Raw genomic sequence first — 16,553 nt, 5'->3', positions numbered from 1 at the left:
ATTAAGTGAAACTTGGTTACTGAATGGTTATACTCACTCTTTAATTCTCAATATTTTCAAGCCTAGCTCATCGGATCTGGTTCGGGGAAAGCATACTGAGGCATAAGATTGTGGTAAAAATCCTACTTTCATACCTCTCTACTCTATTTATATGTATTAATATTGTAAAATTGCCAACTAAATCACATGTCATTATTTTATACTATTTGCATTAATATCGTGTCACACGTGTGTATTTTGTGCCCTGGTGATCGTTCTCGCAAGTGTACGAGATCACAGTAATAAATTACCCAGAGTATTCCAGGTGTCGAACCCATAGGAAAGTTACACTTTTACTAATTTAAATAATTAATAGTTCAAGAAAAATAGATAAAATAGATAATTTTGATAAACATATAAGGAATAAAAATAAATCAAGAAAATAATGATGATAAAAATGTAGTCACTTGACGCGTTGGGATTTAGGATTCATCCTATATGTTACTAGTTTCTACCCTTTGAGTTAACTCGGATCAATTATAGTGACAACTATTCCTAAAGTGTCCTAATATTCTCCTGAATTATTAGTCCCCTTTTAATTAGTGTTGAATTCATTCCCACGATACCCAAGCAACTAATTAAACCGTGAAGCTATAGTTTAAGTCACTATAAATTTCTAGAATTATCTCTAGCCTAGTTATTTATGTTTATTTCTCTAAATTTAGGTTCTCTCTTTACCTCCCAATCCATCAAGATTACCCATAGACTTGATTAAATAGTGGCCAGTCATTCAATCAATATGAAGAACAAGAGAAATAAATATAATTAAAAAAAATAAAAAATATTCATAAATATAAATGCAAAGAGTCAAAACAAAGGAAATAGAAAGCTAACTCTCCAATTGGGTTACATCCTTATCCCAACTGGATAATTTAGAAACACATAATAAAATCAAATAAAACTGTTCTAAAATCCCCAATCATGAAAAATGATCACAGAGAAAATTAAGGAGTAGAAAAGAAATAATTATAATTTGTGAAACCCCTCAATGATCTCGCTTTCAACCTTCAAAATGCTTTTACGAGCTTCAAATATCTTAGAGAGAATTCTTGAGGTATTTAGATAAGTAATTGGATGCCTTCCCTCTTGATGAAGGGGGTATTTATAGTTAAAGTGGAGGCTCCTTTTTTTTGTTCCTTATCGATGTGGAACTCTAACATATATATATATATATATATATATATATTTCTCTTTTCCTTCTATTTGGTTTATTCTTTTTCTCTGCAAAATATAAAGATAAAAAGATATGAGTGAATTTTATATTAAAATTCCTTTTTATCTTATAATTAAGTGATGAGGAAAAAATATATAAATATCAATTAAATAGATATAAAATCTTAATAAATATAATCAAATTCAAACTAAAATTTATACTTATTTAATTATAAAATATGCACTTATCACCTGAATTAGTGAGTTTTGGTTGTAAATCCTTGGATAGGGTCAAAAAATTTGTGCAAGTAAGAACATGTGTATTTTGATTTATTTAAAATAAAAATGATTATTTTGTGAAAGAAATCCTCCCTCTTGTGTTTTGTGAAATTTAAGATTGAGTGGTGAAATTGAGGTTTGCGTATTTTTGGTTGAGTATAGTATGTTACATGAGTCCACTAGAGTCTTTTGAATGTGATTGAATAGTTGGTGTAGGCTTTTGGCACTTGTGTTTGAATTAGGACACCATTGTTGTGCGTTTTATGTGAAAAAGTGTTAAAATAAATTTTAGTGTCCAACTTTTTATAGAAAATGAATTTGAGTGTGAAACTTGTGCCATTAGTTAAAGTTAAAAAAAAATTTTGTGTAGACACTAAAACCATCTCAATCAAATGTCAGATGGAGATTTGAGATGCATTTAAATTTCGCTCCCTATGCTGTGAACTTGACAGCTGATTACTGTCATATTCATGCAATGCGCAGCGACGCATGATGCCTCACACCGTAGTTCATGGCATAAAGTCAAGTGAGCCATGGTGCACTAACACTTAACCGAGGCGCATGACATATTTTTTGCACAATTTTCCTGCTTTAGGTTTTGAAACTCAATGTTTTTTGTCCTAATTGAATCCCAAGTTTCTGCATTATTATAAAGCTCTGATTTAAGCTTAATGAAAGTGTTTGGGATTAGGATCCCATTGTAAATGTTTTGTAAATTATTTCCCTCAATTGTGAATTATGAAAACTTAGTAATTTTTTGTGGGCTTAGCCTTTTGATTGTCTTAATTTTGCTATTAATAATATTTAAATTTGGAGAACATTACATATAATGGTAATTTAATTATGACCTCCCCTCTCTTAGAACCAAACACACGTTTTAAGGAAGTGTTTGGTTGGAGGGGAAGGGAGGGATTTTGGCCCCTTCCCCTTGTTTAGTTTGAAAAATTGGAGGGGAGGAGTAAAATTTTCCATACCCTAACCATTATGCCTTTTATGATAAGTTCAAAAAATTCAGATACACTTTTCCAATAACTCAACACTAATAAAACAACAACAACAACAAGCCTTTATCCCACTAGGTAGGGTCGGTTACATGGATTGCAAGACGCCATTGTGCTCTATTATTTATCAAGCTTTTAGAAATATTATTAATTAAGAGATCATGTTCAACAACTTCCAAGAGTATTCTAACTCAACACTAATAAAATGAGGGTAAAATTGTTCATATATAATTATTTTTCCTCCCCTCACCTCCTGAACCAAATAAGATAATATCAAATCCCTCCCCTCTCATCAAAGATACTTGCAAGTTGTAACCATGAGTATTTTTTTTTTTTAGGTTTCATGAATATCTTCCTATTGAATATAATCTTATTTAAGATATAGTCAAATATTAAATGTGAACACCTTATCTAATGGGATTCGAATCTATGAGTAATTTGACATCATGTATGTTATTGATCAAATTTTAAAATATGGAAAATATAGCTTTTAGTTGTCGCTTCTCCCTACGTTATGGTAAAAATAAGATTTTATACATTTTTTGTCAGCTTTCATCCAGAAATATAACGTTGCCAAATATATTATTACCACATCAACACATCATTGCAACATAAATTTTATTTAATCTTGTCTTGATTACATTAAGATTATATTAGGATAAACATAAATTTTAATCCTTGTACTTGTGTTTTGCTTTTGATTCCCATATTTTTTTTTTTGATGTTTTAGGTCCATACACTTTTGTTTGTCATTATTTTGAATCCTTCTAAGGTCCCTACACTTTGCTTATAGAGGAACCAAAAATAATGAAAAATAAATATGTAAAAACCTAAAATATCAAAAAAAGTCTAGGAATTAAAATCAAAAAGCAAGTAAAGTATAGGGATTAAAAGTTATATTTACCTATTATATTATATCATCATTTAAATATATGAACGGTGTAATTTTATTATTTTCTATCATAATTTAAAATTGAATTAATAAATGTAAAAATATCAAGCACTTAAATCGTAATTTCATGCATATTTATTTTGAATGTTTTACTTTAAATTCAATCTCATTAGTTTTTTTTTCTGTCTTTTTTTATTTTTAATATAAGTGGGCCAACCCACAAGTTTAAGTCCTGCATCATGGCTAATTAAACCTATTTTTTCCAACTCAATCAGTTACTTGTTTATGGTTTGGTAGTTTGAGCATGCCCGGCTCTCCATAATAACAAAATGCAACTATTATTGTTTGCCCATAAAAGTCGAGCATGTATCAAAGGTGCATGTCGAAATATTCTATTGCGGAGGGGATTGCTAGGCAGACTTTGCATGGAAGTACGGGGATTTATGTTTCTAGTTTGGTCCAAGAGGAGTTGCTTAGGGATAGGGATCTCGTTTTGTAGTCACACTTAGTAGCTGATCTCAGTTTCATTTATTATTATTATTTTTAAATCTTTAGAAACATTGATAAAAATGAATGGTCGGTGCTCATTACAACCCTCCACTTCCAGATTTAATATAATTTAATCTTTATATTTTTTATAAATTATTGTTTGTTTATTTTAATTGGTACAAAATTTAAAATAAAGATAATCTTATTATAATGGTTACTTTGATAAAAAAAATAATTTTTTATATCAAAAATTACTGGTCATAAATTTTAAATTTGGCCCGTTAAAATTAATTTTAGATTATTCAAATCACCATGGTGATATAAACACCGTGGTAATGAAAATGGAACTAATTAAGACATTGGTTTAAGTGTTAGTGGATGGTCAAAATCATAGTTAAATCATGATTAAATTGGTTATAAATAAAGTATTTTATTAAACCAATTAATACACTAATTTTATGATTTATTAGTTAAATCAAATGGGTTAACCCGAATTCCCATACTATTATAAACGCATAGGTTACTAAAAAAGAATGGATTAAAAAAATAAAGATAAAAATGAATTAAATCACCATTTTCTCTTATGATAAATATGATAAAACTTACTAATATATATTATAAATGTAAAAATTATTATACCTTCCAAAAATTTAATGCTATGTTTTGAAATAGGTGGAGGGCTTTGCTTTGAAATAGGCAAACGAAGACAAGAAAAGAAAAGAGAAAAGTGCTTCCAATTAAAACTAGAGTATTGCACACATTCAAACTTAATCTAATGCTATGGGGGTTAATTTGGATCTAAATTAAATCTTGAATATCCTCTCTCATATGTATATATATTAATTCTCAAAAATAAAATATTAGTTTTCCGGCATGGATTTAATTCTTGTAAAAGGTTTAAATCTTCTTATGCTGTTAATTATATAATAACAATTATTAGATTATGTTTTAAAGATAAGTAAATTATATTGAACGGTGAAAATGAGAAAGACAATGTCCATATCTTTGGCCCCTTCAATTGCTTTCATCTTGGACCCGCATTGTATTGCCTGCCTTAAAATATCACTTAATTAACCTTAAACAACTAGTAAGTTAAATATGTAAAATCCAAATGAGCTCGGTCTATTACTTTCTTTACATTTCAATTAGCCAATTATAGGCATAATTAAGTTCATGACAATTTCATATTATATAAAGTGTTAAACAAGAAATTTAATTTTAAAATTATAAAATTTTACTTGTAAATTTTCATATTGTAGTTGTAAGTGAAAGTCAAATTAATAAGAACAATATTATCTTTGCACCTCAACTACAAACTATGCATAAATTTCAAGAGACTTAACTATAATTTTTATATTTTGTAAGATTTATTTGTGTGAATTAATTTCTTGAACAAGATATCTATTCATAATTTTTTCTTTTATATAGTAAAGCAAATAGTTGTGTAAATTGCTCTTGCGAATCAAGCACATGTTTTTTTTTTGGTACTTTTTTTTTAAAATTTACCCTAACATAGCCCTTCCTCATGAGGAAGAGACATACACATACCTACACACGCACAAAAACCATGTTAACGTCAGATTTGAATCCATTACTTTTTTTTCATAGCAAGGGAGGATGCTAAGAATTTAGGATGTCTTGCTTTAGTGAACTAACCAATTCTGAAAAAGAGGTAAATATAGGAGAAAAATTAGTTACACAAGATAAAGCCTGTTTAGCAAGTATGTCTGCAGCTTCATTAGCATCATGCGAGATATTATGGACTCTCACTCTTCAATCCCGAGCCAACAGAGCTTGAATTTCAAAAATGATGTCATTATTTGGATGTTGAGAGTGCCCTCTACTAATAACAAATTCCATTGCTTTAAAGCAATTAGATTCAAGAATCATCTAATGGTAATTAAGGTCCCAAGCAAACTTAAGATCTCAGAAGCACACTTAGAGCTCAGCAATCAGTGAAACATCACCATTCATGTTAAGCCTGAAACTAATTTTAAATTCACCACTTGAATTTTGACAAGCACTACCACAGTCCATGATGTTATGATGCATAACAAAAGCACTATCCACATTTAGTTTAAACCATTCCTCATTCGGTAAAGTCCAAGTGTCACTTTGGATGGGAACATCATGTTGTCTACACACAATACCTTTCAATTTGCTACGTTAGTCTTTGCAAGCTAAGTGTTGATAATAGCCTAGGTCTGTTCGTTGACAGTTGTGTTTGGAGTAGTTTTGTCTTGAATTCGAACCCATTACCTATTCTAAAAGAAAGAGGTGGTTTTGTTGCTAGAACAACAGACTGTTTCATTATTATTATTATTATTATTTTTGGTACCTAGTGGCAATGGAATTTGTGGACAAGAACTGAGAACTTTGAAGATGAGAGAGAGGGAAGCTGTGATTCGTGTAGAAAAACCAGAAAGCTTTACCTTTGGATTTGAAAATACACATACTTCGAAAAGAGACGAGCTTTTTTTTTTTTTTTAAATTTTAGTTTTGGTTCGTAAAACAACATAGCGATCTGATTGTCAACTTCCTACTAAAAACATGAACATTATTTGTCATCGAACGGCGCTCAACTTTCGAATTCCACTATGTAGTAGAAGAGTAGCTGGAATAGTCAATTCTAATTAATATCTTTTCTTTTTCTTTTTAATTTTCTATCACTTTACGTTTTCTACTTCTATGTCTTTCCCCTTTTCCCTAATTCCAGATGTCTTCATCTGAAATTTTATTTTCTTTGTGGCCTTTTATGTTCTTTTTGTCTTTTTAATATAACTTATTTTGAATTAAATAAAATAAAGTATTAACTGAAAGCTTTTTAAATATTAATAACATAAAAAAAATTTAAAATAAAAGCTTAATTAGCAATTTTTTTCCTTTTCTAGATAATTTAAAAACTTTTTTTAACTTTTTATCATTTACAGATATCTTCCTATTTGAGAAAATCCTATTCAAGATAAAGTTGCATAGAAACAACTTATTTTTTTCACTAGACACTACAAAAAAAAAAACAGCAGATTAGAATAGAATAAATTTCTGTCACTAATCCATCACTAATTTCATCGCTAATTTAGCGACAAAATATTCTATCACTAAAATTTTATTATTATTCTATCACTAATTCGTTGAAAATAATTTACCAATAAAATTTACTGACGAAAAATTCTATCGCTAATGGTCAGGATATCTTATTCTAATTTAGTGATGGAATTTATGATAGAAAATTATGTCACAAAGCTTTCTATCATAATTTCATCGCTAATTCCGCCACAAATTATTTTAATTTAATTTTATTATTTATAATATATATTTTTATATAATTTATTTAATAATTTATTATTATGCTATAAATAAAGACTTTAAAAATTATAATTTAAAATAATTTTTTAAATAAAATATAATAAAAATAATTATTATATATAAGTTAATGTTTCCGTATTAATAAATAAATATAATGTTAAAAAAATAACTAAATTTAAATATTATATTTAATAATAATTTAAATAATATATTTATTAATATATGTGTGTGTGGTTAAGTATTATATATTTAATTTATTAATTAAGATTAAAAATTCCTTTCAACTCAACTGATAACAAGGTGAATGCAAAGGCATTAGGAAGTATAAGGTTACAAGTTCGAATCAAGCCAAGGCACAATTAAAGGTAATAATATTTGACATAATAGTGACACAAGACGTGATAGTGACATGGTGGTAAAGTTGCACTGGTCCACTAGGTGACTAGAATGTGGCGATAAAATGGCACTATTCCACTGGGTGACTAGATGATGATGAGGTGGTATTGGTCCAACCAGTGACGTGACAATAATATTTTAATCCACCTAATAAATTAGTGATAGAATTAGCAGCGAAATAAGTCTGTTAAAAATTTAATAATAACTTATCCTTATTTAGTGATGGAAAATTTCCGTCGCTATTTCATTGCTAATTAATGACCAAATTGCAAATTTCATTGCTAACGAATTAATGATGATGTTTTTACCAATAAAAATATTCCATTGCTAATTCTGTCGCTAATCCATTTGGTAATGAAATTTTCACTAATTAGCGATACAAAATTTCATTGCTTATTAGCTTTTTTTTTTGTAGTGAGAGCTTAATTAACAATTTATTAGCAATAATGCAGGAAGCAATTACTCCGGCCAATGCATGAACTAATTAAGCAAACTAACAAATACTTATAATATAGAGAACTTAACTCTAAACCCTAGATCTCTCTCTGCAGACTTGAAGATTATTGTGACAGCACGCCGCCATGCATGCATGGCTGCTGCTTCTTCTTCAGTTATACCACCATCGATCCTCACACGTACGTTCTCGCACATATCAATGGTTCATCTTCTTCCACTCATTAATCACTTTCTGAATAGCTAACTCAGTACTCCCACCACCACCCACGGCCTTCCTCGCTGCCAGTTTCAACTCCTCTGCTTTCATCTTGAAACCTTCATTCTTCATCATCTCATCAATGGCGTCTCCGATCTCTTCTCCTTTTACCACTTTCTCTCCAGCCCAACCCCATTCTCTCTTCCACATTCCCATCCCACTCAGCTCCATCGCCTCTGCGTTCACCTTATGGTCTCCCATCTGAGGCCATCCCAAAATCGGCACGGCGTGCCATGCTGCTTCAAGCACCGAGTTCCATCCACAATGGCTCACGAACCCTCCCACTGAACTGTAACTCAGAATTTCACTTTGATCAACCCATTCTTTCACTACCAATCCCTTTGACTTTAATCTCTTCATCAGCTCCGCCCCCAACACTTCCTCTAAATCGTCTTCCTCGTCCTTGTCTACCTTCTTACCCTTCACTACCCACAGAAATTTAAACCTGGTTTTCAGCAACCCGTTTCCGATTTCCCTTATTTGCTCGCTGGACATGCCTACTCTGCTTCCGAAGCTTACGTACACGACGGACCCAGGAGACTGATCGTTCAGCCACTTCACTATCGAAGAGTTTGTTTGTTGTGTTTCATTCTTCTCGAACTCGCATGGCATGATAGGCCCGATGGGAAATACGGGAGGCATATCTTTGACAACTTTTCCGGTGTTCAGAGACTCAAGCGCATTTGTTTCTATTGCTTCGAATGAATTCATCAAAATGCCGCGTGTTTTTGGGAGCTTGGGACTGTCTTCTTTTAATATGTTAGCGAAGACATTGTCGGGGTGAAGAAGAGGAGGTGGGATTGACGATCTGGGTATGGCTGAAACTCCTGGAATGTCCACAAAATCTAATTCAGATATGGATGAAATGAATCTGGGCACGGATGAGAAAAGGGAAAACATCCTAGCACAAGAAGGAAAAAGGATGTAAAAGGGAATACGAAGGGTCTCTGTAATTGGAAGAACAGGGGATATCAAAGACACATCACAGAGAAAAACAGAGATTGGAGGAGAGACCGAAGCGAGAAGAGAAGGCAGAAGGTGGGAAGAGCGACGGATTGCTTCGAATCCAAGAAAGAAAGGGTCGTCGGAGTTTGCAGTGGAAGCATCTAAAGGAAGGAGATGAAAGGGAAGAAGAGAGACCTGAGGAAAAGCAGAGTGAAAGCGGGAGAGGAGGTTAGATTCGGCCATAGAAACTGTGGGATGAGGACTGATGAGAGTGACTCTGCAATGGCGGTTTACGAGCAACGCAGCGAGTCTCAAACATGGAGTTAGATGACCCGCGCCGGCGGAGTGGAGGAGAGCCACATGAACAACGGCGTCGGACATGTTTTCCCGTGAGATCTCCTGAGCTCACTATGGAATGGACTTTGTGGCGAAAGACTTCGATGAGAAGACAGAGGGGAGCCGTAACTCTTATAGCAAGGGGAAAGCTTTACGTTGGATTTGAAAAGAGAGATTTTTTTTTTTTGTCCGTAAAGAATAATTAAGGAAACTTTTACGGGGCAGTGATTTAGAACATTCCACTCTTATTCGTCCCCTGATTATCATCAGTCATTGTATCACACCCTTTCATTCTAAATTATAAAATATTTTTAAATAAAATTTTATATATCAATAAATCTTATTAAATATATTTAACAATTTCATCTTTTTAAAATAAAAATATAAACTTTTTAAAATATTCATCATTTAATATATTAAAAAAATAATGAAAATTAATTATTGAAAAAAAAAATAATATTAAAATTGATGTATTTAATGAAACTTTAATTTACTCAAAATATTTTATATTTTAAAATAAATTTAAAAAAAAAATGTTATATAATTTAAGACAGAAAGAGTAGTATTTACCTGATAAAAAAAAATATTATAGTATTCAGTGAATGTGGCAAGTTCTGTTTTGACTTTGACTGTTAGAGTGACTTGATTAGGTTTGAAAGTTAGGCCAATGTCAAGATGTGGTGCTTAATTACTATCGCACGTGCTGTACTCAAAGCTCTGTGAACTTGCTCTATATGCATTTATGGCGTGGTTTAATTTGGTTTGGCAGAAGGAAGGTTTGATGTTACTTTCATCTATAATTGATTTGTTTGTGGTTGGAAGGGAGGAGAATAAAGGGGAGAAATTTAATTATGTTGATATGTTGGATTGATTTGGTATGTAATGCTGATAAATTGACTATTACAATTACGTTAAATTTGTTTGTCTTTTCGTATTTTTTGTGTTGTAAACAAATGCTTAGCGTGTATTTAGATAGAAGAGAAAATTGATTTTTTAAGCCCACAATTAATTTTTTAAATAAAATTATCCAAATAGCACAAAAACACAAAAATTAATTAAAGAGACAAAACGCACGTTTTTTTCATAAACTCCTTCCATCAGCTTTCTGCCAAACGTTTATAAAAAATGTTGGAAAAAAAAATTATAAAGACAGGTTTAAAAAAATATTATAAAGAAAGCACATAATTTAATAAAAATAAAATTAAATTTTTTTTAATAAAATTTAAATTTTATATCTTTAAAAAATTAATATTTAATATTTAAAAATTAAATTATATAGTAATTTATATAGTTAAAAATTAATTTTAATTAAATTATCCAAACATTTTTAATTCTGTTAAAATCAATTTTAAAAAAATAGTATCCAAATAGATTGCATTATAATATAATTAATTATGATTAAAATCTATCACTTAATCAATTATTTTCATAATTTATTATACCCAACTGAAATTCAAACGAGCACTTACTCCATCGTGTCATTTTTACAAGATATTTGGAGGAAAATGTTTTGATGTTTTATATTTTATAAAGCATTATATGAGTTATTTATTGCATATTTTTCCTATCGTTCTTGTTTAATGTAGTTTCATTTTTCAAAGTTTTACCATATATGGATTTAAATGAGTGTAAAATTAGAAACTTTTTTTAAGCTTTAGATAGAGTACTTAACGAGTTTTAAACATTTTGTTGATTCCAGTGATAACGTTAAATTAATTGTGTGCGCGTGTGTACAAGAACAGTTGGGGATATATTATATTGTAATTAGACATTTCCTTACCTTAGAAAATATCAAAATTTTTGTTGAAAAATAAAATAAAATATGAAACTTTTCACTTAACCCATTGCTCAAAAATATATTGCTTTCATAATTTTCCTATTGATCTCTTCTTAAAAATATTTGAAATTTTTTGGAAAGTGGGTCAGTTGGTGAGATACGGAGAAGAGGCCCTTGGGTGGGCAATATGTGGGAGTGTTTTGCATTAAGTAGCATTGTAGTCCCAAATTTCTAAAGATAAATTTGGGTTACAAAGTAAATTTGTTCTAAATTTTTTTCTCCAAATGCATCAGTATTTTAAATTTTTGTTGGAATGATGTCGCTCTTTATCTTTCTAAAAATAATCTTGAAATTAAAATAAAAAATAAATTTCTCTATTTACATGAAAGTATATTTTTTAAAAGAAAGAAAGTAACTTTTATATTAAAAAATTGTTTACAGTAGATTAATCGAATGAGATGTTTAATGTGTACTCATAAAGTAACGAAATGTTGATTATTATTATTATTATTATTATTATTATTATTTTGTGCGAGGGAAATTGTTGAATTGTAAGAAGAGGGACATGATGGCGTCACCATGAGGACATTGTGAGCTTGATTTATTTATTTAATTATTGGGGCCAATTGTGACCTGTATTGAATTTACCTTCATTTTACATGCGAGGAAGATAGGCACGTGGGCCACACTCAATTATGCATTTATATCTCTCTGGTTGCAGTACCAGACAGCACTGTGCAAATAACGCCGAAGCTACGGCTGTGCAAAAGTCTGACCTAACATAATTTTGATCTAACTCGAAGTCCGATCATTCTCCTAAAAAAAATTGAATTAAGTAACTCATGATCTAATTTAGCATTAATTCAAAGTCAAACGGGACTGAATTAATTCAGTAAAACTAAAAATTAATCTTGATCTTGTTAAGTCTCTATTTATTTTTTATTTATGAAAGATAATAATTAATTTTAATATAATAAATTTAATTAACATAATAAAATTACTTATAGTCATATAAAATTTATCATAATAATAATTATAAATCCACATCAATTTACAACAACAACAAAAAATATTTCAATTATAATATAAATTATTTAAATTAAAGAACCTTCAATATATCTAAAGTTTATTACACTAAATTAACAATAAATTTTATCAATAAAAGAAAAAAAATGAAATTGATCAATGTTACAATTTTACTCAATATTTATAACTTTACAAGTATAAAATACAAAAAATATTAATTATTATTATAAATTAAATTATTTTAATAATAATTAATAAATTAATTATAATTATAATAAATAAATTTATAGACCGAATTGAATCAAGTAATTCAAATATTCAATCTCTTATTTAGTATAACCTGAATAAAGAATTTGATATTTTTTGTCTTGAAAAACTAACTTTTATTCAAATTAAATAGAATTAAATTTGTCTTAAATTAAATAGGACAGCATTAAATTAAAAAACTTTTGCATAACCCTAACCGAGGCGAAATCAACATATATTGAAAAACTTACACATAAAAGTGAGGGATTTTGATCCCATGTGTCCACGAAGCCTGAGCATGGAATGGATGGCAACATGTGGCAGCGTGAGACATGTAAGATTAAGTCTATGGTAAAAAAATATTTGTGCCACCAACAATTATGGAAACGGTGGGTGCGAAGATGATATTAACCTTTTGCTCTTCCTTCATCCCTTAGTCCTCGCATTGCGCGGAAACCCATTTCTCTATTCCACCAACAAGCTTGTTCATTTGTCATCCGTTTTTCTAGTCATTGACAATTGTCATCGTTTTGCTTTGTCACACTGTCCTTTGAGGGATAGAGAAAAACAAGTGATTGCCATTTGCTGTAATGTCTGAAATTTAATTTTGTTTATTTATTTACATGTTCAATGAATGAAAACCCAACGGATAATTCGATGAACTAGTTAGTTGGCCAATTTAGTTTATAATCTATCTCAGGTAGTGTGTCAATCGAGACTAATCTGGGAGTGACCCTGGTCAACTTAGTCCATTTATTTAAAAAAAATAATTAATTATTTTAATTTTTATTAAAATTTTATTGAGTTTACTAAATTTTGTTAGGATTACACTCACATGTATAATATTTTTCTTTATTTATTGAATTTTTGTTGAGTTATTTAAGCAGAGCTAATGATTTTTATTTAAATATTTATTTTTTATATTCAAATATAAATATTTTTATATATATAAATTCAATTATATTATTTTAATGACGAACAGTTTGACTTTAAATTGATCCTTAATTAAATCATTAAGTCTTAATCTAATGTTTTGCTTGATAAACGATTAATTCAATTTTCAGTACGTTGGAAAAGAGGATGATTTTTGTTTGATTGATTGTTTGAAAAGGAGATACAAGTCCGCGCAAGCACCTACCGTTTTACTGATTGTTAGCGGCACAAATATTTGTGACCATAGATTTAATTTAATCTGACGCCTCTCATGCATGGAATCCAAATCCATTATGTCCAAAGTCAAGTGGGATTGGGAAAAAAGGGAAGAGAGTCAATATTTTTACTCGTGTTAGATCTTATTTTTTGTGTAAAAAAATCTTAATTATTTTTTTTTAAAAATTATAATTTTAAATATTTTTTAATATTAAAGTCTTAAACTTTGACTCAGTTAATTAGGGATTGAGTTTTAACTAAGTTAAAATCATAATTAATTTTTTATCTTATTTTTAAAATAAATTATAATTTTAAATATTTATTAATTAGATAGAATTTATTTATCTTTTTTGTAAATGAGTGAAACTGCAAGGGAAAATTGTTCACAAACCTCACACAAACAATTTAAATAGAGATAATGAAATTATTAATCTTTCAAGTTCACTTCAGTTATTGATTTGTCCTTTTAAATTTATCTTATTTAACAATTTGATCCATACTGTTTTAAGATGATGTAATAGTAATACTATTAAAATTTGTTAACATAGATTACAGAATATTGATAACAATGATATAGAACAATAAAAAAGAAATGTAATTAATTAGTATAAAAAAATATAAAAAACAAATAAAAAATGCACAAGCATGAGGTATTAGATTAATAAAAATTACAATTGTTTAAAGATTAATTTATTTTCATTTGGTTACATATAAATGTTAACTCATCAATATAATTATTGATAACCTATTATGATGTGTAAATTAATTAAAATAACTCATTTAAAATATAATCTCTAATTAATTCAAATTAAGTTCAGGGCCTTACTATTAAAATGAATATTTAAAATTATAATTGTTTTTTAAAAATAATTGGCATAAAGTAAAATGCTGTCTACATTCCTAAATTTTTTCCGAATCTGCTGTTGTCAAAGGAGAAACAGCCATTGGATTAAATAAAAAAAGAATGAACGGTGATGATTTGCACCATGAAAGTCAGATCATACACTTAACCCTGTTTTTTCTTTTTCTTTTTTTTTTTTTTGAAGAAACCCTCCATCTCAATAATAATAACCCTAATCTTTCACTAAGATTTTAAAAAACTGACTAGAAATATCACGTCTGGGCTTCCTTAGAGAAAATAAAAAACTGTCAAACAGCTCTGAATCATCCATATAGTATACAGAAAAGAAACTGCTGCAAACACTTGAGTTGCACGAATCTGCATCATCTATACATGAATCTGGATCAAATATATATGTAAGCTTTTACCAGTGATGACATGAAGAGAAAAACTAAAGATTGGCATTGATTGAAGTGGGCATATAGAACAAATAATTAAGCAAAGAGATATATATAGAGAACTTACATAGAGGGAAGATCGAGAGTAAGATTGAATGATGAAAAAGTGAAAGCAGAGTGCCCCAAAGGGGTGACCTGAGAACACAAAGTAAATTAGCAAATAATGGAAGCTAATTCGCCATGTATTCCCAGGTTCACTCCTCTGGGGTTAACTATCTGTTCTATGAGAATTAGATGAATATGACCCCATGATCTCCTTTATTATGCCATTGTCCTCGCTTCTCTCTCTCTCTCTCTCTATATGTATTTATATGTATAAGCCTTGCCACATCTTGGCTCATTATGTTGTCATTCTATTCACACCCTACATCGCATGTTGTCATTTCATGTCACCGCAAATAATTGGACAAAAAATCTCAAACCCCATTTAGGACATTTTATATGTTCCTGGTCTTTCGATGTCAATATTTCTAGGTGCGAAAAGATAAAAATACCCTTTGAGTAATTTGATGGTATTGAATTGGATTTTTCAGGAAAGATGTATGATTTTATTATGAAAAATTTATATGTTTGGTTAACTTTAAGAACATAATATGACAATTTTTCGGGAAAAAAATAATTAACCTCAAAAACCTGATGCGCTTGACTTGGTTTTTTAAGAAAAGTGTATCATTTTAATCTGAACATTTCATATGCTTGGTTAATTTTTAGAATACGATAACAAGTTTTCAGGAAAATTTTTCTAATGATATTTGAGAGTCTGACCATGTAATTTGTGAGTAATTTTATCAGTACTTTTTAACCGTGAATTATTCTTTTGAAGTTTTATTTTACACACCTGCTTAGAAAATCGTAAAATAAGTGACATTACTTATAACAAAATCAAATGGTATTCAACTGAAATTAATTTGCATTAAATATTTTTATTTAGAACGATTGGCCTAATTAATTATTTTTGTCAATGAAATACTAGAAAAAAAACCAGTTTTTCCTTCAAAATGACGACTAACTTTTTTTGGGCCGAGCCCAATTACATTTGAATTATTGACTAAACAAAGGTTGGGAGCAAGGAAGCCCATAAGATTTGAAGGATATGAAATAAAAAGCGGAACAAACGCATCAACAAATAAAAAACATTCGCAGATCCACACCTTCATAATAGCTTCCCATTATCCAATGTGCAAGACAATCATACTCACCCTTATTCTTATTTATAAATCACTTTTTTTTTATTGCTTATAGCTATTTTTCTATCTATCGAGACAATCTTATTTCATACATGGTTGGACATCATATGCAGGCACTTCTTTCAATGGAGACTCAAACTTTGATTTGCGATGTTGTGAGGGATTGGTCTTTTCCACTAGATCCAAACCCCTCATTAATTGGTTTATTTATATGTTATTTATAAGTTCTAGCTACCTTACCAAAATTAAAAAGAGGTAATTGATGTTGTCTAAAAAAAAATTCAAATTTACCCTTATTAGCATAATTTTAAAAACACTTTAT

At 29.4% G+C, this 16,553-nt stretch overlaps 1 protein-coding gene and 1 long non-coding RNA gene across 3 annotated transcripts; both read right to left on the bottom strand.

Annotated features, from left to right (window-relative positions):
• Positions 1-7,980: 7,980 nt before the first annotated feature.
• Positions 7,981-9,756, bottom strand: LOC129311624 (UDP-glycosyltransferase 708G1-like). The gene has a single exon (XM_054953999.1). The coding sequence runs from the start codon at positions 9,590-9,592 to the stop codon at positions 8,207-8,209; it is 1,386 nt and encodes a 461-aa protein (XP_054809974.1). The 5' UTR covers positions 9,593-9,756; the 3' UTR covers positions 7,981-8,206.
• A 2,327-nt stretch (positions 9,757-12,083) lies between these two features.
• LOC129312070 (uncharacterized) lies at positions 12,084-15,313 on the bottom strand. Of its 2 annotated transcripts, XR_008593448.1 has the most exons (3): positions 15,112-15,313; positions 12,848-14,985; positions 12,084-12,140 (listed from the first exon to the last, which is right to left on the bottom strand). It is a non-coding gene; the product is annotated as an uncharacterized LOC129312070 (long non-coding RNA). The 2 variants fall into 2 exon arrangements; XR_008593446.1 differs by lacking the exon at positions 12,084-12,140 and having other exon boundaries at positions 12,816-14,985.
• Positions 15,314-16,553: the final 1,240 nt, after the last annotated feature.

Source organism: Prosopis cineraria, unplaced genomic scaffold (assembly GCF_029017545.1).
Source record: "Prosopis cineraria cultivar Desert tree isolate PC_DT_omini unplaced genomic scaffold, ASM2901754v1 PC5, whole genome shotgun sequence".
NCBI lineage: Eukaryota > Viridiplantae > Streptophyta > Magnoliopsida > Fabales > Fabaceae > Prosopis > Prosopis cineraria.
The sequence above is the reverse complement of the archived record's forward strand: the minus strand, read 5'-3'. Positions and strand labels throughout refer to the sequence as shown.

Coding starts and splice junctions, on each gene's coding strand:
- LOC129311624 (XM_054953999.1), bottom strand. CDS start 9,592: ATGTCCGACGCCGTTGTTCATGTGGCTCTCCTCCACTCCGCCGGCGCG.